The 25,604-nt window shown below is 46.8% G+C and overlaps 1 protein-coding gene and 1 long non-coding RNA gene across 3 annotated transcripts; one reads left to right on the plus strand and one right to left on the minus strand.

Moving 5' to 3' along the window:
- Positions 1 to 767: 767 nt before the first annotated feature.
- On the plus strand, positions 768 to 25,364 carry CAPN2 (calpain 2). Its single transcript, XM_050972196.1, has 21 exons — positions 768 to 1,004; positions 1,749 to 1,818; positions 8,262 to 8,380; positions 8,768 to 8,901; positions 9,778 to 9,946; positions 11,827 to 11,910; positions 13,007 to 13,092; positions 13,716 to 13,790; positions 14,388 to 14,548; positions 15,803 to 15,972; positions 16,455 to 16,466; positions 17,916 to 18,127; positions 18,957 to 18,993; positions 19,621 to 19,686; positions 21,079 to 21,136; positions 22,091 to 22,155; positions 23,275 to 23,343; positions 23,680 to 23,758; positions 23,990 to 24,106; positions 24,517 to 24,575; positions 25,187 to 25,364. The coding sequence occupies exons 1-21, from the start codon at positions 768 to 770 to the stop codon at positions 25,208 to 25,210; spliced, it is 2,103 nt and encodes a 700-aa protein (XP_050828153.1). The 3' UTR covers positions 25,211 to 25,364.
- LOC108962564 (uncharacterized) lies at positions 15,881 to 21,081 on the minus strand. 2 transcript variants are annotated; one of them, XR_007777090.1, is made up of 4 exons: positions 21,008 to 21,081; positions 17,990 to 18,105; positions 16,551 to 16,642; positions 15,926 to 15,991 (listed from the first exon to the last, which is right to left on the minus strand). It is a non-coding gene; the product is annotated as an uncharacterized LOC108962564 (long non-coding RNA). The 2 variants fall into 2 exon arrangements; XR_001991237.3 differs by lacking the exon at positions 16,551 to 16,642 and having other exon boundaries at positions 15,881 to 15,991.
- Positions 25,365 to 25,604: the final 240 nt, after the last annotated feature.

A 25,604-nucleotide genomic window follows, 5' to 3' on the forward strand; every position in this document is an offset into this window, starting at 1 on the left:
GAAACAAATTGAATTCTCCCTTGGAGAGATGCTGCTCTAGCCAGGGTGCCAGCAGCAGCATTTCAGCCATTCTTGGCAGCAACTCACTGCCAAAAAGGAGACACTCCCTCCCCCCACACCGTGCGTGTTTGTGTTTTGGGGAGGATCGGGGGAATCTCACTGTTTGTGGTTTGTGGCAGTGCAAGCGGGTCCTGTGTGCTGTGGTGATCACCAGCAAATCGAGCTCTAAGTGATCTCTGTTACTTGCGATGTTATGGCTCAAATCCCGCTATGGTACCTTGTGACAAGGTGACAACAGGGGGTGCAGATGTACCATAGTAGGATTTGAACCATATTAGGTTTTCCCTTCCTTTGTTTTTTGTTTGTTTGTTTGTTTGTTGGGGTTTTTTGTTGGTGGTTGGTTTTGTTGTTGTTGTTGTTGTTGTTGTTTTTTCCCCTAAACGTAGAGAATTGTTATGGGTAATTCTGGTTTTTACACGGAAAATTCCAACCTTTTCGAATTGATGCGTACATGTGGATCAGTGGGAGCCAGGGATGGCGCAGGTGCGAAGCTGCTGCTGCGCCCAGGGAGGCAGAGATGCTCCTGCACGGAGCCACAGCTGGACAGAGCGGGAGGGGATATTTCTCCGCCGGCCCAGAGCCACGCCGGGGGTGCGGCGGGGCTGAGCAGCGGCGCGGCACCGGCTGGAGGGGAGGGATGACAGGAGGGGCCGGGCCGTGCCGAGCCGGGCTGTGCCGTGCCGAGCCGGGGCGGGGCGGCGGCGGCGATGGCGGGGATGGCGGAGGCGCTGGCCAAGGAGCGGGCGGTGGCGGCGGGCGCTGGGCGGCACGACCGGGCTGTGCCTTACCTGGGGCAGCGCTTCGGGGCTCTGCGCCAGCAGTGCCTGCAGGAGGGGAGGCTCTTCCAGGACCCCTCCTTCCCCGCCGGCCCCAGCGCCCTCGGCTACCGGGAGCTGGGGCCCCGCTCGCACAAAACACAGGGCGTCGTCTGGCGCAGACCCACGGTAGGGCGGCGGGAGAGTGCGGGGATCCCCGGTAGCATCATTGTGTAGTATCACCCGGCTTCCTCCCTCCCCCAGCCCCTAAATTTGGGTGGGTTGAACCGTGCGGGGGCGGCGGTCGGGGCGCGGTGCGAGCTCTCCCCGCGGTGCGCTCCTTTCGTGCGGCTGCGGATGCTCCGGGCACCGGAGGGTCCCCTTTGCTCCGGGGACAGGCTGGCAGCGTGGCTTGCTCTGCCTGGAAAACAAACAAGTCAGAAAAGTCGTTTTGCTCTCCATGCAGAATTCCCCGTGTGGACAGATCGCTTTGGGTAGCGCTTGGGGCTGTCCTTTCCGATTACTCTTTCCTTCAGCAGAGCCAGAGTTGACCACAGTGCGGTTTATTCCCGAAGGACCCATGGGAGCCATGGGGTCAGCTGGACTCCGGGGTGCCTCCAGGCACTTCTGAAAGACCTCGGTGTAGTCAGTGTTGGGGAGGTAATGGCAGAGCAGTGTGTGCACTGTGTATGTGAAAATGCAGCGCATCTCCCGGCACATCCTGTGAATTGAGCTGGCTGCACACGAGCTCTGGTCACCAGTGTGATTCTCACTGTGCTTGCTGTGTCTGGTGCCCGCACCCGTTCCTGCCCTGCTCCATCTCTGTGGTGCTCACCTGCTGTGGTCAATGGTTTGGTTAAATTGCTGCGAGTGTGGCCTTGTTCCCTGCCTCACCTGCGGCCAGGTGTAATGCCGGGCTTGTTTTGTTGCCAGGAGCTGTGTTCCAAGCCCCAGTTCATAGCGGGAGGAGCCACTCGCACGGACATCTGCCAAGGGGCCTTAGGTAAGGTGGGGCACGGAGCTGAGTTTTCTGTGCAGGTGCTGCCCCAGGGCACCACGGTTTAGACACGGCTGTAAATACCTAATTTTGCCTCCTCCCACCTCCCTTCATTTCAAATCAGACCTTTCTCACCTTTCCTGGGCATTTGCACGTGTGTGGTTACTGAGCACAGCCTTTCTGCATGCACCAGGCAGGGGTGGCACACACTGCTTTGCTGATGGCTTTTCTGACCCTGGCCAGCTCCTTTCATGTTCTCATCCATATCCATGTGCCTGAGAACAGCCTGGCTCATTTCTGCCTTTAACAGTCACCTGTGTGCATAGCAGGACTTCTCTTTCCCCAGTGGGAGAAAGTTCTGCTGGGCAGGAGGAATCTCCTGAAACCTGGGGAGATGCTGTAGAGAGAAAAGAAGTTGTATGGAGGATTCCCTGCTGGTGGCCAGCTCTCCAGGAAGATTAAACTGGGTGTTTCAGGAGCCAGCCTGTGAGCCCTCTGCTTTTGCCAAGGCTTCTGCTCAGTTTGTGCAATGTCAGCCCCTCGGTGGGGCTCTCCAGGGAAGCTCTGGGAGCTGCAGGGAAGTGCCAGGGGACAGTGGGGAGCAAATGGCTTAGCCTGGCAGTGAGGGCACAGCTATCCCAGTGTGGAAGCCTCTCTCCTGCCTTGCCTGAAAGGAGGGGGTTTAGGTGGAGGATGTCTGCAGAGATATGAGGAGAAGAAATAAAGTGAAAGCAGCAGTAGGCTCCTACTCCATAGCTGTAGTGAGAAGAGTTTGGATGAGACAGATAATGTGGTTAGGGAAAGCTCTCCTGCAGGAAACATGACTAACACAAGATGTGCTGTGCTGCTGCACTTGGCAAAGGAACCAAATTCTCTTTGTTTGCTTTCAAATATTCACCACACAGCGACTTCTTAGTTTCTAGTCCCACTGCTGCTATTTGCAGGTTCATGTCCAAAAATGGAACAGGCAGAGAAGCTTATATTTTGTGCTTATGGTTTCATGCAGAAAAATATGGTTTTTAGGTTAGTGCTTTGACAACCAGATGCAATTTGTATTAAAAAAATCCATGACAGTAAAAATACTTAGATATGAACCTGGTTCTGCTCATGCCCCAGTGTCATTGGTGGTGTGGGTTAGGCTCTGCTGTGCCTTGGGGTGTTGCCATGTCACCAGCTTCCTTCCTTCCTGTGCTCTCTCCACCCAATACCATGTCTCCCACCATGACTGTTTTGGCATGAAGCATGGCCCATGCCAGACATCTGTTATCTCTTTTTATTGTCAAACTTTCTGGTAACAAGTTCTTGAAATTGGAGTTAAAGTTTACTGTAATGCCATTTCAACATCTGGCATTTCTGCAGTCACTTAGTTGCTTTCTGCCTTCTGCTTTTCCAGCTTTTCTCTGCAGATGCTGTGGCAGCAAGGGCATGGGAATGAAAGATCTGAAGCTTCATTTTCAAGTTGTGAAATTGCTGTTGCAAATACCAAACTCTGGTTTTAAATTGATGAAAGCATTTGCTGCCCTAGTTGTCTTTGGAGCAGTCAGATGTTCTCATGGGGCTTATGGTATCTCCAGAGGATCTGAAGTGACTCACAGCTGGTATTTTTGTACTCCTGACTGAATCTGAATCAGAGGTTGTCAGAGCTCTTGTTTGTATCTCCTCTTTCACTGTCACTAAGTACTGCAATGACTCTCCTGCCTTCTCATTAATCTGGGCAGGATTTTGGTCTTGTGCGACAATTGTTGATTAAATTCAGATGCTTTTGGTCTTATCTCTGTATAGCCACTGAGTTCCTAAGAGCCTGGATGGAATCTCTGCTCTTTCACACAATGGGGCTGGCAGATGCACTGTACAAATGCTTTTTTTTTTTTTTCTTTTTTTCTTTTTTTCTTTTTTTCCACTGCCTTATCTGACCCCAGCATTTGTATTGAGAAATTTGCTTAAGCTTACATTTACTTGAGGTCTGTATTTACTTTGAATGTTCATGTCCCATCACGTTTCAGGATGTTCTAGAGAAGATTGCACTGGAAGATGTCAGGTGCTTTTGGAAACCTGTACTTTTCATTAGGCTGCTTCTTTTCTATAGGAAACTTTTGTAGTCCCATTTATCCCCCCAAAAGGTTTGATCAAAAAGCAGCAGACCTGTGCCCATGGGGAGTTTCACTGCTGTTGCTGGGCCCTTCAGAACATCTGGGAGTGCTGCAGGGACAGATGGGGCATCCAGAGCACATCTGCATGGCAGCTTCTTGGCAGGGAATGTGTCACCAAACAGCTCAGCTAACGAGCAGGGTTTCTTTCAGCTCAGGAGTCTTTGGCCTGGTGCATAAATCTGTTTAATTGCTTTTGACCTGCACTATAAGAAACTGTGATCCATGTAAGGCATGATCATCAGTGCACAAAAGCTTCTCCAGACACCAAAGTTCTGCCCCTTGGGATTTGGATTATCCTTTATTCTGGCCTTGTGAGGTTTTTTTTGTTTTGGTCTGTTGCTGTTGGGTTTTGTTGTTGTTTTTGGTTTTTTTCCTTAGGAGAAACTTTGGAAGGAGAGGATTTGGAGTTGTTTTTGCAGTATCAGATCTGCAAAGTCAGTGATGGTGTTTGGCTCCAAATGGCAGCACAGCACGTGGGATGTGGTGACTCATTACAGCTGAGGGGAGGTTCCAAAGCCAGGGAAGCCTGGTTCACCCTTAGCCACCTTTTTTTGGAGTGGATGTCACCATGGTACCACAACACTGGGGTGTAAACAGCACAGGATCCCCCAGCTGCTGTTTGGATGCAGGTGTCTCCTCCTCATGTAACAAAGATGTGAAATAATAACAGATTGAAGAGGTTGAATTTCTAAAATCAGACCCTTGGTTTTCTCATGCTGACAGCCACTCCACTGCCAGTGGATTGCCACAGCCTCGTGTTTGTAACCAGAAAATGTTCTGGAGTGCTGTGGATTAATATAAATACATCCAGTAGCTGTTCATCTAAGACTGTTTTAAAATAATGATGAGCCTGTGATTGGCAGAAGGTACATTTTCCCTTTTCCCCCACACTCTTACGTGAGCTGTGCAGTGACCAGAGGAGCTGCCTTTTGCTTACAGCCCTTCAGGCATTTGATGGGTGTGTTTTGCCTTTTTTTTTTTCCAGAATGGCTAATTTTAAGCCCTTAGGGCTATTTATGCTTGCCTTGCAATTACTTTTTTTTTTTTCCTAAACATTCTTCTTAGAGCTGGAGATTAGGTAAATGCAGAGATGGGTATATGGAAATTACAAGTAAAACACTGAAAGCAGGAAAAAGTAATCATGCCAGGATTACTTTTTAATAATATGTGTTATAGATAAACTCACAGCCTGAGAATATTCCCTTTTCTGGTAACCTTGTCCTGCCTACTGTTCATTTACAAAAATCATTTATGATGAATGTAGCCTTGCTAACACTCCTCTCAGGCTCTAAGCAACCTGTCAGCCTCTCCTTGGACTTTCCTTCTCTATCAAAGGAAAATCACTGCCAGGAACCTTGCAGAAGCCCCAGTTCTGGAAGTTCAGACTATTTGGTAAAGACCCTGCTCAAGCTTGCTTAGTGCTCAAACTCCAGGTAGAATGACAAGATCTGTTCTCATCCAGAGTCTGAGTTATCAGGTGGGCTTTTAGTGATGGCTGCTCACAAGGTAGAGATGAAATCCTGGCTGTTGGGCACTTTTAAATGTGGAAACCAAAGGATGTCTTCCACATATGCTGCAGCTGCTTTTAAACCTCAGGACCTTGCTGTCAGAGTTAAGATTTGTGTTTGACTCCAAATTCTTGTTAGAAACCAGCATAAAGTTCAACAGAGATTTTTACAGCAGGCTGTAATTTCAGTCTGCCTTGATGAGACAGCTAGAAAGTCAAAGAAATTCTTTATAAATTCTGCTTGTGGGTGTGGAGGTGCCCTGGAGGGTGTTTCCCCTGGAATTTCCTTGCTTCTTACCTCCAGGGGAAGCATGACTCAAAGATGTGTCACAGCACTGAAGTGCATGTTCACCATCTGGAGGCCTGATCAGCTTCTTGAGCCAGCCCTCCTGAGCTGCTGTGGCCATTTGAGTTCTTCATTTGTTCTTCCTGTGCTGCTCCCTGCCTGCCCAAAAAATATTAGTATTTCTATTCCATAGCCCCTGCCCTGGCTATGGAATAGAAATACTAATATTTCTTGGGAAGAATGGTGTGACAGCTGCCCTCTGAGCCAGACTCTCTCCTCCTGGCCCTGTCTTTCCCAGCAAACACCTTTGCAGTGGGTAGTGCTGCCTCTGGATGCAGCTCCCAGGGAGGAGGGTCTCAGCACCTTGAAGGAGGCTGTGAGAGGAGCCCCCACTTTGCAGGGCCAGCTGGATGTGCTGGGACAGAGCAGGGAGGGGAATTCCATCATGGCTTCATAGTTTGTCACAGGGGAATAGCAAGGTGACTTTCCTGTTGGAAAACTTCTCTGACAGGCTGATTTTTCCATTGCAGTACAAGCAGCCAGAGGCAGGGCTGAAGGGGAAGTTTTATGTTTGGTTCTTCCCCTCCAGGTTGTGAAGCAGTGTGAGCACCTTAGGTTTCGAAATTATTATTATTATTATTATTATTATTATTATTATTATTATTATTATTATTATTATTATTATTATTATTATTAGTATCATCATTATTAGTATCATTATTAGTATTAGTATTATTATTCTGCAATTTCACCTCTTCCACCTTTCCTGAGGTGTGAAAAGATGTGTGGGACAGATGTATTTCTCAGAGCTGCTGCTGGGGGTCAGCTGTGCCAAGCCAAGGCAGCCTGGGGGGAGCTGCAGGTTGTCCATGCTCCTGCTGGTGTTGTCTGAGCACAGATGGATTTGGGCCTGAGTGATGGATTTGGACCTCCAGGGCTGCTCCAGAGTTCATTCACCCTGAGACTTTGTCCCATTTGGATCCCAGATTCTCACCCATAAGCTTCTGAGCCTTTTCCCATGGCAGAGTGGTGGCTGTGCAGGGGCTGCTGCTTGTTGGCAGCTGTGGCAGGTTCACACATTGAAGCTGCAACCCTGCAGGACTCTCCTGTGGAATCCCACCTGCAATACCCACTGCCCTCTGTTCACAAAGCAAGGGAACAGCAGCTCTGGGGATGGTAACAAGGAGTTTTGTGTCAGGCTGTGGCAGTCAGGGCATCATCTTGTGGCATTCACATTCTCTGAACAGAGAGAGAGATGTAATTCTCTCCCCCAGGGTTTTTCCTGGGGAAGGCAGCACAGAGGGAGAAGAGAAAACAATTCTTAAGTCTACTTGCTGCTCCTGTTGTTTGGCAGATGTAGAATGTGTTCTGGAGATTGTTTAACCAAAGTGATTTGTTAATTGGACACTGGTGATGGATTGATTGGCCAAGGCAGTGTCCTGACTGTCTCCAGACAATCGTGGGTTTTTCTGCAGTATCTCTTTAATATAGTATGGTATTAGTGTGATATAATACAGCTCAAGAAAGCATTTGTTCAGCCTCCTGAAATCATGGAGTCAGAGCTCATTATTTGCCATGCTGGGGGCTCCCTGCATTGATATCATCTGGCTCTGTGAATCTCTGCCCACCTCACTGAGGGGCTGCAGGAGGCCCATGGCTGAGCAGAAGGGTACCTGCTCTGGGAAAGTAAAACTGGGCTCTGAAAAGAATTCCAGAAAGTAGAAGTGCAATGTTTATAGAGCTGAGGTCTCTTCCTCCCTCTGTGTGGCAGGAGATGGTGTGGAAAAACACTGTCCAGGCAGGCTGTGGTGTGCAGGGCTGGAGGGTGCTGGCTCCATCCCAGGCAGGATGAGGAGGTGTGTGGGGCTGGGAAACAGAGGCTGCCTTCAGGCCTTTCCTGGCTCTCTGGTGACTGTGCTGGAGACCAGACATGGGACTAAACAGAGAGGGCTGGAGCAAAAGCCTCCAGAGATGTGTAAGGTGAAAGGAGCTCCTGTGTGCAGGGAGGCTGGCAAGAGACCTTAAAGGGAGCTTGCCCACAGGACAGGTCTCTGGAGAGCAAGGAACATGTTTATTAAACTTGTTTATTAAACTTGGAGAAGGGAAAAAAATGCAGCCTATGCCTGAGAAAACAGCTCTGAGGAGGAATTGCACCCCTAAGTACCAGTGTGTGCCACAGGCTCTTTGCCTTTTCTCTGTGCTGCTTCCTATCATACAGGCACCCCACTGAATATTAAGTTTTCTTTCAAACAGTGCCAGAATGGGTGATCACTGTGGTGGTGGGCCAGAAAAAGCCTGATTTGACTTTTTTTTATGACTTTGTTCTTGAGGAAACACTTGCCTGGATCTGGAGGGTATTTGATCAGAGATGAAGTGATGGGAGGGATCATCCTATCCCAGCTGAGGGAATTATTGGTTATAATGCACAGTCCTGATGCAGTGCAAAAACTAAAGTTTGAATACTGAAAACTGTCTGGTTTTTCTCATTTCCCTTTTCTTTTTACAGGAGACTGTTGGCTCTTGGCAGCCATTGCTTCTCTCACCCTGAATGAAGAAATTCTGGCCCGTGTTGTTCCCAAAGACCAGAGCTTCCAGGATAAATATGCAGGAATTTTCCACTTCCAGGTATGTGGAAAACAGCCTTTTCCTCTCAGTGCTATTGGGCAGGAGCCAATGTGGCTGGCTGTGTATCCATGTGTGATGTTTCCTGGCATGGCTTTGTGGGATGTCAAAGAGCCAGACAGAAACAAGGAGACATCTAAGAAGGATGGTGGAAGGAACAAGGCCATTAATCAAAGATCTGGGAGCAGGGGCTGCCTTTGTGGTGCTCCCTCCCTGAGGAAGGGTATGTGAGTATGTGCATCCCTGAACAGGGCGGGTGAAGCTGGCTGGGACGTGGGCATTGCTTTTCCCCAGGGAAATCCACACTCAAAGACAAATATGGCTGTGATGGGATGGTGATCATCCCCCAGCACGGGGTGGTGATGGATGTTTGTGCTCTCTTTCCCTCAGTTCTGGCAGTATGGGGAGTGGGTGGACGTGGTGGTGGACGACAGGCTGCCCACCAAGAACGGGGAGCTGCTCTTCGTGCACTCGGCGGAGGGCAGCGAGTTCTGGAGCGCGCTGCTGGAGAAGGCCTATGCCAAGTGAGTCAGGGGCCAGGCTTCCCCCACTCACATCCCCCACAGCACCCCCAGCTGCATGGATACTCTGCATTCTGAGCCTGCTTATTAGCCTTTGCAGCTTCTGGGGTATCCCACAAAATGGATCTCCTCTGGGGTATCCCCCAAATGGCTCCTTTGGTATGGCTTTGCTGGCAGATGCCGGAGACAAGGAGCCAAAAGCATTGGAATTGTTGCTAGCCAAGAAAAGCAGCACTTGCATCTCGTGGTGAGGCTGTTCTTGGAGCAGCCTGCTGTCACCAGGGCCTGGGAAGCTCCATTTCATGTGCTCTATGCACCTCTGAGGGCTTGGCAGCTGATGCAAAGCACATCAGTCCATGTGCCCAGGTCTGTGTTCAGTGCTCATATCTGAATCTCCATTTTTGGGTTGGCCAGAGAGGAGTTCTACCCTCTAACTCTACTATTTTGAATTAAGGAATTTAGATCCACTGAAGTGGATCTTTAACAGTTATGGGTTAAAGATAAAGACCCATAACTGTTAAAGGTGTTTAAAGACTTAGAAATAGAGAGACACATTGTTTGGTCTTCATTTTTTTTAATATATTCTTTTTTCTTCAGATAGTGTTCATGATTCCTGCCATTGATATGACTGAACCTGCAGGGTGGATGCATGATTGCTTAATATTTTGGGCTGGGTTTTCCAAGTTCAGAGGTCTAAGAAGCAAAGCTGTATGGAGGGGCACGTTTGTAGCTGCTGTAATGCTCCTGAAAGCAGCAGTGCTGTGACAGCTGGCACATTGAGTGCCTGTCCTGAAGGAAGGGGAGAACAGGGAGCCTGATGGTTGTGAGAAGAAGAGAAGAGGGAGCCTGATGGTTGTGTCTGTCCCCCATTTTGTGCAGGCTGAATGGCTCCTACGAGTCCCTCTCTGGTGGCACCACCACCGAAGGCTTCGAGGACTTCACCGGTGGCATTGCTGAGTGGTACGAGCTGCAGAAGCCACCCCCCAACCTCTTCAAGATCATTCAGAAGGCACTCCAGAAAGGCTCTCTCCTTGGCTGCTCCATTGATGTGAGTTGGCAGGGTTTGTTTCTGGGCTCTTGCTGTGCACACAGGCTGGGGGTGGAGCTGCAGGAGCTGCACACAGCATGCCAGAGCCCTCTGCCTGTGGCTCCTTGCTCTGCCTTGTGCCTGGAGAATTTGACCCACAGCTGTGACTCTGACATGTGCTCTCCATGGGGGTTAGGCTGAAGCTAAACTTCATTAGCTCATGTGAAAAGTTCATTCCCTCCCTTGTGCTTCTTCCATGAGACAGACCTTCTGCTGTGTGGTAGGTTGGGGGTAATGAATCACACAGGGAACTTGTCAGGGGTGCTGATGGGCATCTGTGTTCCTAAGAAAGCCTGGCAGCAGGATGGCACAGGCTGAGAGAGCTGCTGCTAATGGCTCCTGCAGCCAGGGGCTCAGAGGTGCAATGTCCATCCTTGCTGCAGCCTTTTTTGTTGCACAAGTTGTACCTGGAATGCTCCCAAAAAAATCTGGGCTCTGCTCTGGAAGCAGAGAGGTTCAGACTGTTGCCAGACCTTTGAAAGGTTTTATGGGAAGACGTTGTCAGAAGCTGGACCCACATGGGAATGAAAAGAGGAGTTTTGGCCCTGCCTTCAAGGGTTCAGCATTGCTTTTAGCCTTACTGAAATGAGTCTAAGGATTGTTATTGTGGTAATCACCCTCCTCCCAAATGAGATTGCATCTTAGTTATGTCTAAAGGGAAGGTAAATTGTTTACAAAAACTCCATTCATAATATAAATGTAAATGTTTCCTCCCATTTTTCAAGTTAAATCAGAGTCCCAGGAGAGGGAAGCTTCACAGCAGGAAAAGTGTTTGGTTAATGTCAATTTGACTTTTTGGTATTTTCAAGGCCTGTTTTACTCGTTTGCATTTAGATAAGAATCTGACATCTGGATTTTTGCCCCAGACTTATACAAATCCCTTGGGTGGGTGGGAGGGGAGAGTAAATATATTATGTTGTTGATAAGTGCTACCACTTTCTGTAGTGTAAATTAACTGTTGCTGAGTTTATCCTTTGAAAAGAATAAAAAGCTTGTAAATAAAATCTTTCCTTCTCTTCAGTAAGAGAAATAGGGACACAGAGATTAGGCATTAAATGGAGAGTGTGCTGTTGGGCAGTAATTGACAGCAGGAATCCTGCCTGCTCCAGCCAATCCTCTCTGTTTAAGCTTCAAATATGTTTGTTTAGAGGTCACACACTTCTGAAATGGTAGAAAGACAGTGACAGCCACGTTTCATAGGTGGTTAAACATTCACTGTCTGGCAAGAAGTGACTTTTCTCTGCAGTGTTTAAAGGCCAGACTGCCCAAGCAGTGGCTCTGAAAAATTGAGAGGGATGTGCCCTCAGGTAGGAATGGCATCCAGAGTTCAGCCTCTTCCCTTGCTGCCCTGTAGGGCAGATCCCAGGGCTGGGGAAAGGAAGGGGAACCTCCCAGCCTGCTTTGGAGCTGCAGGGGGTGCCTTGACCCTGAAATTTGCTGGAGCTGGGTGTGATGCCAGTGGAGCCTCGGGCCAGTCACTCCCTGTTTTTCTCCTGGTCCCTTGAGAATATGGAGTTTATTGAGTGCATCCCCTTTGGAGATGCACAAGAGTGGCTGCACCACACCGGGTGTTTTGGAGCCAGGAGGGAACTTTGCTGCAGTGCCAGGCTTCTGGTGTGCACCCCATGCCACAAACGTGGCAAACCCCCTGGGGCTCCAGCACCACCCCACGTGCTGCTGTCCCCTCTCCCTGCTCTGGCACACTTGTGGCTTTTGTGCAGCAGCCAAACCACTCCTGCAGCCTCCCAGCGAGATGAGAGCTCTGTTGGAGGGGGAAGCTCTGTTCTGCTGGATCCCCTGCCCATGGGAAGCTGCAATCACTGATGTCCTTTGCCCTGCAGATCACCAGTGCTGCAGAAACAGAAGCAGTCACCTCCCAGAAGCTGGTGAAGGGACACGCGTACTCGGTCACCGGGGCAGAGCAGGTCGGTGTGCCACCCCAGGGTGCAGCAGGGTCTGTGTGGGGCAACCACAAACCCATCTTCAGCACTGCCAATTCCTAAGTGTCACCCATTTTGCTCAATTGGGGTTTGAGTCTCTTCTTTCTGAAGGAATGCTTAATTAGTTGGTATGTTTTGGATATACACAGATTTGCCTTTTTGGGTGTTTGACCAAAAAAAAACCCCTCTTATTCCATGAGCATGGCTATTTCCCACTGAGCAGGGTGGTGGGCAGCTCTGTCCAGGAGGCATGTTCTCCTCTGCTGGTGACCAGGCCCTTCAGTCCATTTCTGTACAGCAGGCCACACTTTTTTTACCTTAGAAGCACAGCAAGAAGTGTCCTGAGCAAAAAAAAAAAAAAAACAAAAAAAAAAAACAAACCAAAAACTCCCATGTATTATTGTCCCCAAAGTGGCTGCTGAGCAGCACCTTTCAGCTGGGCTTGGTGTTCAAGCACAAGGGGCCTGACCAAGAGCAGGCTGGTGAAGGCAAGACAAAACAAAGGAAGCAGATCATGGCATCCTTCCATGTGTGCAGTGGGTTGTGGTTAGTTCACTGGGAATTGTTTCTGAAATAGTTTTTGAAAGCTCAGGGTGAGGTGTAGAGAGCTGCTGACACGCTGTGCTGGTTTGTGGGTGTGCATTTGGTCTTCTTCTCACAGCAAAAGCAGGGAAGAAGGAGCTTGTTCACCTTAATTCACAAGTGGGCATGATTTAGCCAGGCTGCTCCTTTGGAGGTCTGTGCAGATTCTGTAAGGATATTTCATCTGGGGTGTCATCTCTGGACTGCAGAGACCTGCAGATGACAAGAGGAGAGGCTGAGGCTGCTGCTCTGTGGGGCATTGGTGTGCTCAGAGGGGTTGTGGCCAGTCTCAGTGTCCTGGCTGTTGTAACAGGCTCCTCCAACATATAAACACAGGGGTAAAAAGGCATTTGAATGTGAAGAGACAATTTATACCTAAGTGATGACTTTGAGAAATGTCTCTGTACCTGCTGTTTTGTTTTTAATTACTGGAGAGGATGAGGGAGGGGGGGTGGTGCTGAGTCTCTGGTGCCTCTCCATTCACTTCTGATCCCATCAGGTGAACTTCCGAGGAACCGTGCAGAAGCTGATCAGAATCCGAAATCCCTGGGGAGAAGTGGAGTGGACTGGGAAATGGAATGACAAGTGAGTCAATGCCTTCCTTGTTAGCCCTTTACTGCAGGGGTGCAGCCGTGTTTCTGTGCTTTTCTGTCTGTTCCCTACCTGAAATTCCTCTGTAAGTCCTGCCTGGAGGTGGTGTTCACGTGGAACTGTTTCAGGGAGAAGCATCCCCTTGCTGCCATCTCCCTTGTAGCCAGCACAGTACGTGGTGCCTTTCATGCAAATTCCAGCCTTTGTGTAAGATGCAGAGACTTGGTTGGTGAATCCTAGAAAACTCCCTGTAGTGTCTGCTTATTTAACAGCCTGGATTCAGTGGTGAGCTTCTGAAAACTCACTTTCTAAAAGGGCTTTAAAAATCCATTTCTGCTGTTAGCCATGAAAGCTGGAGTTTACACACTTCTGTGGCTGGGCAGCTTTTATTCTGACTCTTCCTTTTTCTGTCTCAGTCCAGACATTGCACTTTCTAAAAATAACACTCTCATCCTTTACCTTGGATATTTGAGAAGTGAGGTATTTCATGTGCCAGGTGCATCTATTTTTAATTCTGCAGTGATCTGAGAATTCTGGAACTGCTAAAAGTTAGACCTTGTGCACATTAGAGTTTCACCTTTCCCATGGGCTGTGGTTGATGTGGGCTTCTCTTCCAGCTGCCCAAACTGGAGTGGTGTTGACCCTGAGGTGCGGGAGCGACTGACCAGGAGACACGAGGATGGGGAATTCTGGTGAGCGTCACATTCCAGCAGAAGGGAATTGCTGCATTTGTGGGGTGCCCTGTGGCATCTGACTCCATGTTCTCAGAAGGCTAATTTATTCTTTTATGATACTAGAATATATTAAAGAATGCTATACTAAACTATACTAAAGAATACAGAGAGGATACTCACAGAAGGCTAAAAAGATAATAATGGAAACTCATGACTCTTTCCAGAGTCCCAACACAGCTTGGCACTGACTGGTCATTAAGTCGAAACAATTCACATGAAACCAATGAAACAATCTCCAAACACATTCCAAAGGAGCAAACCATAGGGGAAGCAAATCTGATAATTATTGTTTTCGTTTTTCTCTGAGGTTTCTCAGCTTCCCAGGGGAAAAATCCTGGGCAAAGAGATTTTTCAGAAACTATGACAGTGACAGGGAATGTCAGCTGCTCTGCTTTTATTCATGCAAAGCAACTTCTCCCAGTTTGCTCTCCAAGAGGAGTGTGCAAATTCACCCCAAGCCCTAGTGCTGAATCCCAGTGGCAGGGAGGGAGGATGGACAAGGTGGGATGGGAAACCGTCCTGAGGAGAGATTGCCAGCAGCGTTGTCTCCCGCAGGATGGCGTTCAACGACTTCCTGAGGCATTACTCCCGCCTGGAGATCTGCAACCTGACTCCAGACACCCTGGCAAGTGACAGGTACAAAAAGTGGAGCCTGCAGAAGCTGGATGGCAACTGGAGGAGAGGAGCCACTGCAGGGGGCTGCAGGAACTACCCAAGTAAGAAAAACTGGAAATCTTTTACTTGTCCATCCTAGTGGACGCTAATAAGCACAGAGGTGCATGACTGCACTGACTGGGAACCAATTCCAGAGACAGATGGATCAGCCACTGATCCAGGGAGGGAAGGCCTGGGGTTGCCTGTGGGTCACACAAAGTGAAACTGCAGCTCTTGGCAGGGCAGGAGAGGTTGTGGTTTCTCTGGGAGCTTCCAGGAGATGGTTTGGGATGAATAATGGGATATCTAGGATTAAACTCTAAAAATTCTGGGAAATGTGGCTCCGTGATGAGACTCTGTTGTAGTTGTAAAGGCTGGGGTGGGGATGAGCAGGGCAGTGCATTGGTTTTCTCTTCTAACAGCTGATTTTGGCAGTACTGCATTTATCACATGGTATCTGTAGCACCCCCATGCGATAAATGCAGTATCTATAGCACTCCATGTGATAAATGCAGTATCTATAGCACCCCCATGTGATAAATGCAGTATATAGTGCCCCATGTGATAAATGCAGTATCTATAGCACCCCCATGTGATAAATGCAGTCTCTATAGTGCCCCATGTGATAAATGCAGTATCTATAGCGCCCCATGTGATAAATGCAGTATATAACACCCCATGTGATAAATACAGTATATAGCACCCACCATGTGATAAATGCAGTATCTATAGTGCCCCATGTGATAAATGCAGTATATAGTGCCCCATTGGATAAATGCAATATCTATAGTGCCCCCATGTGATAAATGCAGTATCTATAGGGCCCCCATGTGATAAATGCAGTATCTATAGTGCCCCATGTGATAAATGCAATCTCTATAGTGCCCCATGTGATAAATGCAGTATCTATAGCGCCCCATGTGATAAATGCAGTATATAGTGCCCCATGTGATAAATGCAGTATCTGTAGTGCCCCATGTGATAAATGCAGTATCTATAGCGCCCCCATTTGATAAATACAGTACATAGCGCCCCATGTGATAAATGCAGTATCTATAGCACCCCATGTGATAAATGCAGTATCTATAGCACCCCATTTGATAAATGCAGAATACAGCACCCCATGTGATAAATGCAGTATCTGTAGCACCCCCATGTAATAAATGCAGTATCTATAGCGTCCCCATTTGATAAATACAGTACATAGCACCCCATGTGATAAATGCAGTACACATCTGTCACACCTGACATGTTTAAATATCACCATGGTTGCTATCCAAGAAGCCCCTGAGTAGTTTGTTAAATCCTCTTCCCAGACACATTCTGGACAAATCCTCAGTATTTGATCAAGCTGGAGGAAGAAGATGAGGACCCTGATGATCCTGAGGGGGGCTGCACTTTCCTCATTGGGCTGATCCAGAAGCACCGTCGGAGGCAGAGGAAGATGGGCGAGGACATGCACACCATTGGCTTTGCCATTTATGAGGCAAGGAAGGTTGACAGGACTGGGAAGGGAAAGGGAAAACCTAATTTAATCAATGCCATAAATGGGATAGTGCAGTTCCCATGCTGGGCTTTCCATCAAAACTCAGATGGGTTGAGTTGGACAGCAGCTGCAGCAAGGAGGCTGTAAAGAAACAAAAAGCTGTGTCGTGCTTGCTTAGCCCGTCTCCTTTCCTGCTGATGGAAAGGGCAGAGAGCCAGGAGTGAGAAAGAGGAGATGGGGAGAAATAGTAGAGAAATTGAGCCTACAATAAAAATCCTGGTGGGCTGCAGGGAGGAGATTCAGCAGGAAGCCACAACCAGCCTGGCTGTGGCTCTGGCTGTGGCCACAATGCCCCAGGTGAGCCTCACCTGCCTCAGGGATGGAGCTGGGAGCTGAGCCAGCCCTTGGCCTTGGGTGATGTGGGCATGGAGATGCCATTCACCACTCAACAAGCAACTAACTCTCTCCTTTCCTCCCTGCAGGTGCCCCCAGAGGTATGTGCCATGGGTTGGTGGTCGAGGTGCAGAGTTGGGGCTCAGTGTCTGGTGGGAAGAAGAGGTTCAGAGGATCTTCTGCACCTCACTGCAGGACAGCATGACTGCACAGAGTCTGCAGCTGGAGGCCATTGATTCTGGAAGGGGCCTTGAGATCATGTTGCATTTTTAGTGTCCTGTATTGGGATAAGTGTTCAGTGCTGTAAAAACTCCCCAAAGCAACTCTTCTGTGGCTCTCCTCTCAGCCCAGCCCCACACTTGCTCCCTCAGAGCACAGCTGCTTTTTCCAGGTTTGCACAGAGTTCATGTTTGCCTCATGAATAATATTCCAAGGAGGTGTTTATATTCATTTCCCTAAGCACCACCTCTTTTGGTTTCTCTCTATTTCTACCTGGGGGTCACAGAGGGGTGGCAATGCAGCAATGCCTCTGAGCTGTTGCTCCTCAGAGGACGTAGTGAAGCTCAGCAAAACCCCTGGGTAACCTCATTACTGGGTTTGCTGTCCCTGTGAGGGTCTGTGTGAAGCAGCTGAGGCATCCTGTGGCTCTTGAGGCTGTGCCCAAACCAGTGGCTTTTATGTAAAGTATGGTTTCATCAGGAAAAGAAATGGTGCTGCTGGTTAATTAAACTTCTTATGTTCTTTTTTAATGCCTTAGCAGGACTCTGTCACTCACCCTAGTTGTCCAAATATTTCATTTCCATAAGAAAACTGATTCTCACTCTTCTTTCCCCCAGAAGGTGGGATTTTATCTCTCCCTATGCAGCAGGTCTGACAGGTTTTTCAAATTCTTTCTTCATTCTTAAAAATCTGGGAGGACAGGAAGGAGGAGGTGTCTGAAAGATGCACATTCCTGAAGCTGGTTTCTAGAGCTGAAGCAGCCCACCTGTAAGACTCTGCAAAAACAGTTCATTCTGGAAGATCACAGAATCACAGAATGGTTTGGGTTGGAAGGAACCTTAAAGATCACTCAGTTCCAACCCCCTTCACTAGATGTTTCACTCCAAATATGATTTTATTTTATTATTGTGGGGTTTTTTTAATTCTTGGAGCCCTCCATGAGCAGGCTCTGCTCTGACCTGGGAGGCAGAGCTGAGCTGCAGGTGGCACCAGCTCTGGGGACCAGAGGGACATGGCTCATGTACCATCTCAATTTAAAGAAAAATGATTGGTGGAAGAATGTGCCCAATATCTTCAGCCACCCATCATCATCTGCAAAACCAAAAGCATGACCTGAATGATTTATTGCAATGATCTGCAAAATATATTTGCAGCCACATCTCAGGAGTCCCACTCCCTTTCTCTTCTTTTGCAGTTCTGTCAAGCTGACATCTTTTTTTTCTTTTCCCCAGACATATCTATGCTATTTTAAATTTGTAAATGTGAACACATGCAGACTCCAGTGTTTGGTTTGGTTTTTTTTTTTTCTCCCTTTCCTTGCTTTTCCTAAGTTTTCTGGCCAGACAAATATTCATCTGAGCAAAAACTTCTTCCTGACCAACAAAGCCCGGGAAAAATCCAATACCTTCATCAACCTCCGGGAGGTGCTGAACCGCTTCAAGCTGCCTGCAGGGGAATACATCATCGTGCCCTCCACCTTTGAGCCCGACAAGAATGGAGACTTCTGCCTCAGGGTCTTCTCTGAAAAAAATGCAAACTCCACGTGGGTAGCTTGTGGTGACCATATTACAGCAGTGGGCACGTGGGGGATTAATAATAATAATAATAATAATAATAATAATAATAATAATACTAATAATAATAATAATAATAATAATAATAATAATAATAATAATAATAATAATAATAATAATAATAATAATTTTGTTGCTTTTGTTATCCCAGTTCCTATTTAATTAAAATTAAAAGGCTTAGACATGTCACATTTAAAGAGCAGAGCTGGGCTAAAGCCTGAGGAAGGGCTGTGGGCTCATTTGGATTGAGTTGTCCTGATTCAAAGCAAGCAGAAACCTTCCTCTAGCCTGTAATATTTTGCTGCATATTCCTAGAGCAGTGGGAATCCCGGGGTGTTTGTTGGATTGAATAATTCATTATTCAGCTTTTGATGGGCCCTTAGGAGTTCTTGGGTACCATCTGTAGGTCTGGTGCTCCCTCAGCATGAGACACATCAGAATTACCTTAGGGGTCTCACTTTTTTGCTGGTTTAAAGAAGAAATGACTAGACAAAGTTTGACTGGTACCCAAGGTCCTGTGCAAAGTAGGCAAAAAAAGACCCAAAGAGTTATGTGAGCCCCAAAATCCTGTCTGTGGCACTACAATTTGTAGTGTCTTTTCAAACTCTTGTTGCCACAGCTGGCAAAATACAGCTTTCTCTGTGCTGTGCTGTGTCCACAGCTGATTAATCCAGTAATTTTTAAATGCTCATTGTTATTTCCATATTTTAAGGAATCTCTCTTTAACTGAAGCTTGAAGGAAAAGCGTCATAAACGTGATTTGTTTTGATTTGAATATTGATTTCTTTCTCTTTCTAGGGTGATAGATGATGAAATTGAAGGCAATTTTGATGAGGTACATCAAATGAAATGTTTTCAGTTGAGATAATTTTGTTGTAAAGGGGGGGTTAGAGTGCCTGTTCCCTGAGCAGAGTGATGTTTTCTATAGGCATTATCAAGAAATGTTGTCCCACTATGGGAAATGGGAAAAGATTTCTCAATATCCATATCTGGGTGTCAAGCAAATGGAAATATCATCAGGAATGTAATGGAAACAATTGTCCTTTGTCTAGAACTTGGACTTCCCAGGCAGAGGTACATCTCAAGAGTTAACTGGAGCCACAGGAAATTCCCTTTGTTCTCCAGGACTCCAGGAGTGGAGCTTTCAGCAGCAGGGCTCTTTCTGCCTGTAATGCTGTTCCAGGAGTAACTAGTGGCTCACCATATGTTTAGTTTTGCTGGAGCTGGGGATGCTTTGCCTACTAATGCAGCTACCCCATGTGTAGTGGCTGTTTTTTCCAGCATTTACAATGCCAGTATTTTGAAGTGCTCCTGAAAATAAAACTGAATAAAATCATAGTAAGAACTAATTTGTACATTCAACCTTGCCAGTTGAATTTTTCACGAAGGGCAAGGAAATGCATTAAGTCTTTCTCATTCAGAAACTTTTTCCCTTTTGACATTCTCTGTTTCTGTCTTTTAGACTGAAATCAGTGAAGATGACATCGAACCCAGCTTTAAAAAGCTTTTTGGGCAGCTAGCAGGAAATGTGAGTGTTTTTCTGGTAGCATCTTACTGGCACCCTGGTGAGTGGGTATCACATTCACATTTTCTGAAAAATCCCCTCACCCAGGATTTTGCTTCTGGGAAGCTGAGAAGCCTCAGAGAAAAGGAAAACAATTCTTATCTCATTTGCTTCTCCTGTGTTTTGCTCCTTTGGAATGTGTTTGGGGATTGTTTACCCACAGGTGGGTGTTCCATTGGATTCTGCTGTGAGTTGTTTTCACTCTTTGGCCAAGTGGGGCCAAGCTGTGGAGAGGCTCTGGAAAGAGTCATGAGTTTTCATTATTCTCTTTTTAGGCTTCTGTAAGTATCCCTTGTGTATTCTTTAATATAGTTAAGTTTAGTATTCTTTAATATAATATAGTATCATAAAGTAATAAATTAGCCTCTGAGAGCATGGAGTCAGATTCATCATTCCTCCCTGCCACGGGGATCCCTGCAAATACAATAGAGATCAGCACACCCAGCAGCAAGGTGTGCCCGAGGCAAGAGCAGCCTGGGGAGAAGCCCAGCCCAGCCATATGCTCTGCCCAGGGACAGGATTCCGGCCCTGCAGAGATGAAAGTCAAGCTCACAGTTCAAAAGGAGCAGAGATTGTTCACCAGGAGTGCTCAGAAATCCTCTGTGGGAGCAGGTGGGTGACTGCACAGCTTCTGGGATGCACAATTGTGCACACACTTGAGAGCCCACTCTGCACAAGAGCTAAACTCTGTCTTGGGGGAAGCATCTCTCTTACCCACTTATTGTAATTGCAGGGTTCCCTGTGACAGGAAGGAATGATGCATCTGACTCCATGTTCTCAGCAGGCTAATTTATTATTTTATGATACTATATTATATTAAAGAATACAATACTATACTATACTATACTATACTATACTATACTATACTATACTATACTATACTATACTATAGAATACAGAAAAGATACTTACAGAAGGCTAAAGAGATAATAATGAAAACTGGTGACTCTTTCCAGAGTCCTGACACAGCTTGGCCCCAATTGGCCAAAGAGTGAAAACAACTCACACCAGAATACAGTGAAACAATCACCTGTGGGTAAACAATCTCCAAACACATTCCACATGAGCACAACACAGGAGAAGCAAATGAGATAAGAATTTGTTTTCCTTTTCTCTGAGGCTTCTCAGCTTCCCAGGAGGAAAATCCTGGGTGAGGGGATTTTTTCAGAGAATGTGATTGCCACAAATCTCTGGGAACTGGTGGTGCACCTGGGAATGGGAGGTGGGGAGAGCTTCCATTCAAGGGAGCTGAACTCAAAGGGGTGTTAGAAATTGGCCAGCTTACCTGAAGGAATCAGAGGCTGCAGATGCTGTCTGCAGCTCAGGGTGGGAAATTTGTTTTCCTCTTTTCCACAGGATGCAGAGATCTCTGCCTTTGAACTGCGCAGCATCCTGAATAGAATCCTGGCTAAACGTGAGTGCCCTCCTCCACCAGCAGCTTCAGGTGCCACCAGCAGGTTTCCACAGTGGCCATGGGAGAACAGAGGGCACTGCTGGCCTGGGCAGGGTCACAGCCTGGGCTCTGCCCCTGACCTGCTGCTTGGCTCTCCTCATGGCCATGACCACATGCTCTCTCTGCTGCTTCAGGGGACTGCAGCAAGGCTGGGGCTGTGCCAGCCTAGGAGGTGTCTCACAAGCTGTGTGCTTTGGCAGGGTACAGATGGGTGTCTTTTATCCCAGCATCTGCCACTGGGAATTGGCTGCCAGGAGGATGGATGGATTTGAATAATCCATGATAATAACCAAGAGAGATATTGCTGCTGTTTTAGTATTGAACCACCCATGAGTGATTCAAGCAGTAGCCCAGCCAATGGTCTGGGGTGTCCCTAAGGAGGAGGAGAAACTTTGAAACTCTGGGCTTCTCTTTCTGTGAAGAGATTCCTAGCTTGGCTCTGCATTATTTTCCTTCCCACTAAACAGTGCCCAAGAAACAAGTTCTTGGAGAAATAAGTGTCTCTTTAATTTCCAGAGTGAAATCTTAGCAGGTGGTCAGGGCTGTGCTGTATGTCTGAGTGCAGCAGCCAGTAACCAGCAATGAGCTGTTGCTGCCTACCAAGCTTGGCTTCATCTTCAGCCTTTCATGAAGCCACCTCCTGCTGACCTTCCTAAGCTGGAAGTCCAGGTTGTCCACAGAAGTCCACTCTGCAGGCAGACAGTAAGAGCAGGAAAGCTTTTGTCTCTGTCTCTTGCTGCTGCAGCATGCCCACAAACCAGATTACTCAGGCTGTTTGCTTGGGGACACATCCCAGCTCAAAGGATGGCACCTCTGGAAGCAAATAAAAGCTGGTTGGAGAGATCATGAGCTATTTAGGAAGGTGCTGTGGTACAGCATGCAGTGATAATCCTGTCTTTTGCTCTTTCCTTACAGGCCAAGATATTAAATCTGATGGATTTAGTATTGAGACATGCAAAATAATGGTTGACCTGTTAGATGTATCCTTTAAAGCTCTTCCTAGATGACATTCCCCTTCCTGTGCTGAAGCAGGCCAGCTGCCTCTGCTCCCTGGTGGGTCCATCCTGGTGTACTAATGGCTCCTGAGGTGGAGAAGCTGGCTTTAACCTGATTCCCCTGGGAAAGCCACTCCCTTGTTGTTGTTATCCCAGGCAGTGGGAAAATCCATTATCAAACAAAGTCTGCTTGGAAGCCTTCCCAGTTGTTGGGTGCTCTGGTTTAGCTGGGGACCAAGTGATGTTTGTGCTGGGAAAAGGCTCTCAGCATGGTGAGGATGGCCTTGGCTGCAGGGTTGTTTCACCTCTCTGTTATCTGGCTGGAGTTGGTAAGAGCATCACAAAGCCACGGGGACTTAGGAAATGGAAAATGAGGGACACAAATAACAGTGTTTTGTTTTGACATGCCATACAGGAAGCAGAGAGTATGCAGGATTTTAGGAGCCTTTACTCTTAAGATACAGGCAAAAGTGTAGGATAAAGTATCAGGTCTAAGAATAGTTGTGTTGAGCTTCTCTGTGCAGTGGGAGTTGAATTGCAGAGTTGGAAAAAGGGAAAATTACCAGCACAAGGTGATACTTTTCTCTAATTTGGTGTAAAATACAGCAGTCCATAGGCACTCCATGGCAGGTTTTGGGAGCAGTGCCATGACCAGGTTCTTTAGTTAGCTGTTTGCTCTAGAGCTGAAGGTCTCCAAATAGCAGGCTTGGCTGTGGCTTTTCCTGTTTACAATCCAGACCCAGGACTTGTGCTCCAGTACCTGCAGGTGTTGAACCCACTATGCAGAACAAAATGGAATCATCCTGGCTCGTTCATACTTGTAGTGGAAAGACAGAGACCTGCAGCAGGGGTGCAGAAAGAGCTTGTGAACTGGCCACGATTTAAATTAATGATCTTAATGATTTAGATGGATAGCTTGGACAACAACTGTGTACTCAACAGGATGAGTCCTGGAGAGAGTTTGAGTCCTTCAGAGAAGACTTGAATCCTTCTTCTGTTTGCAATTTTTTTTTAAGTCATAACTGCCCATGTAAGTAAACCCAGCAGAGGGAGAGGAAACCCCTTTTTTCTTCACTCTGAAGAAACTTCCTTAACTCAGAGAAGAATGATGGGAGTGGCAAACTGGGACTGAAGGAGTTCCACACCCTCTGGACAAAGATTCAGAAATACCAGGTAAGACACAACCCCTTTGGGAGAACAATCAATCACATGTAGAAGTGGCTGTAGCCTGATTTGAGCCATACAATGTGCAGAGCCATCTTTCCCAGAGCAGGGACTGTGTGTCTGTAGTCCCCCAGGTTTTGTCTTTATCTGCTCTGGCTACTGCATTAAAAAAACTTACTTTTTAAAGTCACTTTTAAAAGAAATGAATCTAAGTACCAAGTCCTTACATTCATCAATGTTGCAAAGTGCTTTAAGGCTGCATTTCAAAATGTTTCACTTCTGCCAGAAGCCAAATCACACTCTGCATTATTGCCAAGGTTTCCCTTTGGGTTTTGTGTTTTGCAGAAAATTTACAGAGAAATTGATGTGGATCGATCGGGTACCATGAACTCGTATGAGATGAGGAGGGCACTGGAAACAGCAGGTATTTCTATTGATCTGTCTCTTCAGAGGATTCCATCAGTTTCAAGCAGGGTGAGAGATGCTCAGAGCCATACAGTCCCATCTTAACTTACTGAATTTTGGGCACTCTGGAGCCTTCCCCTCCTGCCACCAGGCAGGATCAGGCATTTCATTCTGTACCTTTGTTTACTCTTTGGAAATAGTCTTTAATAGTCTTAAAGAGTCTTTTAAATCCTTGGCATTGTATTTCCAGGGTTCAAACTGAACTGCCAGTTACATCAGGTCATCGTGGCTCGTTTTGCTGACGAGGATCTCGTCATTGACTTTGACAACTTCGTGCGCTGTTTGATTCGGCTCGAAACCTTGTTCAGTGAGTGCACCCTCAGTAACCAGGCAGGCTCTGCTGCCTGGGGATTCCAGCAGGAAAACTGTCCAGGCAGAACTGTCCAAAAGCCCAGGATAAGGTGATCAGACAAATTCAAACCTGAGATATTAATCTGGCTCCTCCTAGATCCAGGAATCAGTCTTTTAGGCCAGGCTGCTGAACCACAGATGGTCTTCCGTGCAAACAATTCTTATGTTGATTAAAAAATTAAAAAATACTAGACAGCAATTAAAAATGTTCAGTCTTGCTCCTGCACAATGATTTGGGGTGTAGGCCACTGTCAAGTTTTAGATTCTGGGACTTAATTCCTTATTGATCCTGAAGCACAAAGAAAGGGAAGACTTTCAAATTAGTTCCTGTATTTACCCTTGTCTGTCACCTCTCTCCAACCACAGAAATGTTTAGAAAACTGGATACTGAGAAAAGTGGAACAATAGAATTGAACCTTGTTAATGTAAGTTCATTTAGCTCTAAAACATTTGTTTTAATTTTTATTTGGGGTGGGGGGGAAATTTAGAGTCTGTCCTGCTCCATTCTGATGGCTGGTTATAAGTACTCACATTTGTGCTGGATTTATCTACATAAGCAGCCTTAGAGAAGTTACCTTTTTAAAAAAAAATGTACCTACATCACAGCATATTCTCTAACAGACACAGTTACTTGCACCAGAAGCCCTTTATCCCTTTGCTGGCAGTAATTTTGGCTTCTTCCCTGCTTTTTCTGTCAACAGACCAAAATGCAGGTGCAGCTGTGTAGGCAAGAGTGAAGGTCTTGCTCATGTCTGCTTATTTCTGCCTTTCATGTGTGCCCTGTAGAAAGGACTAAGTTTGGAGAAAAGTACCCTCCCACATGTGTCTGACTTGGCTTATTACCTGAACATAACTTAATTCTGAAGCTGAGAATCCCAAAACTTATTTAAGTGAAATATAAATTTAAATCGCTCAGGAAAGATCCTAAAATTACTTCTGTACCAACAGGCTGACTATGTGCTAGAAATGCAATTATGCATGCTTGCTACAGGTCTTTTTACTAAATTTAACTTTGTTTTCCTCTTTCTTGTTACAGTGGCTGTGCTTCACTGTCATTTGAGCCACTGGCAGCAGCCTGAGACCTCAACAAAAGCATGGGCAGGTGAAGATAATCAAGCTCCATGCAAGTAATATGCAAACATGAATGTGCCTTAACTTACACAAAGCAAGCAGATTCTGCATGCAATTGCAAGAAGAAAAGCATTCTACTCCCACAGAAAAACCTGCAACCCCATTTTTATGGGTCTGACAGTCTGTGCCTACTATCACACAGCCTCTGGACAAAGGCTTTAATTTAGTATCAATCCTCAGTGCAAGTTTTGAAAACACTGCTTTGCTAATATCTTTGTATTTAAGGCATTTTACAGGACTTCAGCAGGAAAAGCTCATTATAGCTTGACAATCTGGTTTTAAAAAGTGCTTTTTGAACAACATCCTGCATATTTGAACCTAGT

This window comes from Serinus canaria, chromosome 3, assembly GCF_022539315.1.
Source record: "Serinus canaria isolate serCan28SL12 chromosome 3, serCan2020, whole genome shotgun sequence".
NCBI lineage: Eukaryota > Metazoa > Chordata > Aves > Passeriformes > Fringillidae > Serinus > Serinus canaria.

Excerpts from the sequence above, each read along its gene's own strand:
- CAPN2 (XM_050972196.1), top strand. The coding sequence starts at position 768 with ATGGCGGGGATGGCGGAGGCGCTGGCCAAGGAGCGGGCGGTGGCGGCG. Across the intron at positions 1,819-8,261 it reads CATCTGCCAAGGGGCCTTAG|GAGACTGTTGGCTCTTGGCA; the intron begins GTAAGGTGGGGC and ends TTCTTTTTACAG. Across the intron at positions 18,994-19,620 it reads TTGAAGGCAATTTTGATGAG|ACTGAAATCAGTGAAGATGA; the intron begins GTACATCAAATG and ends TCTGTCTTTTAG.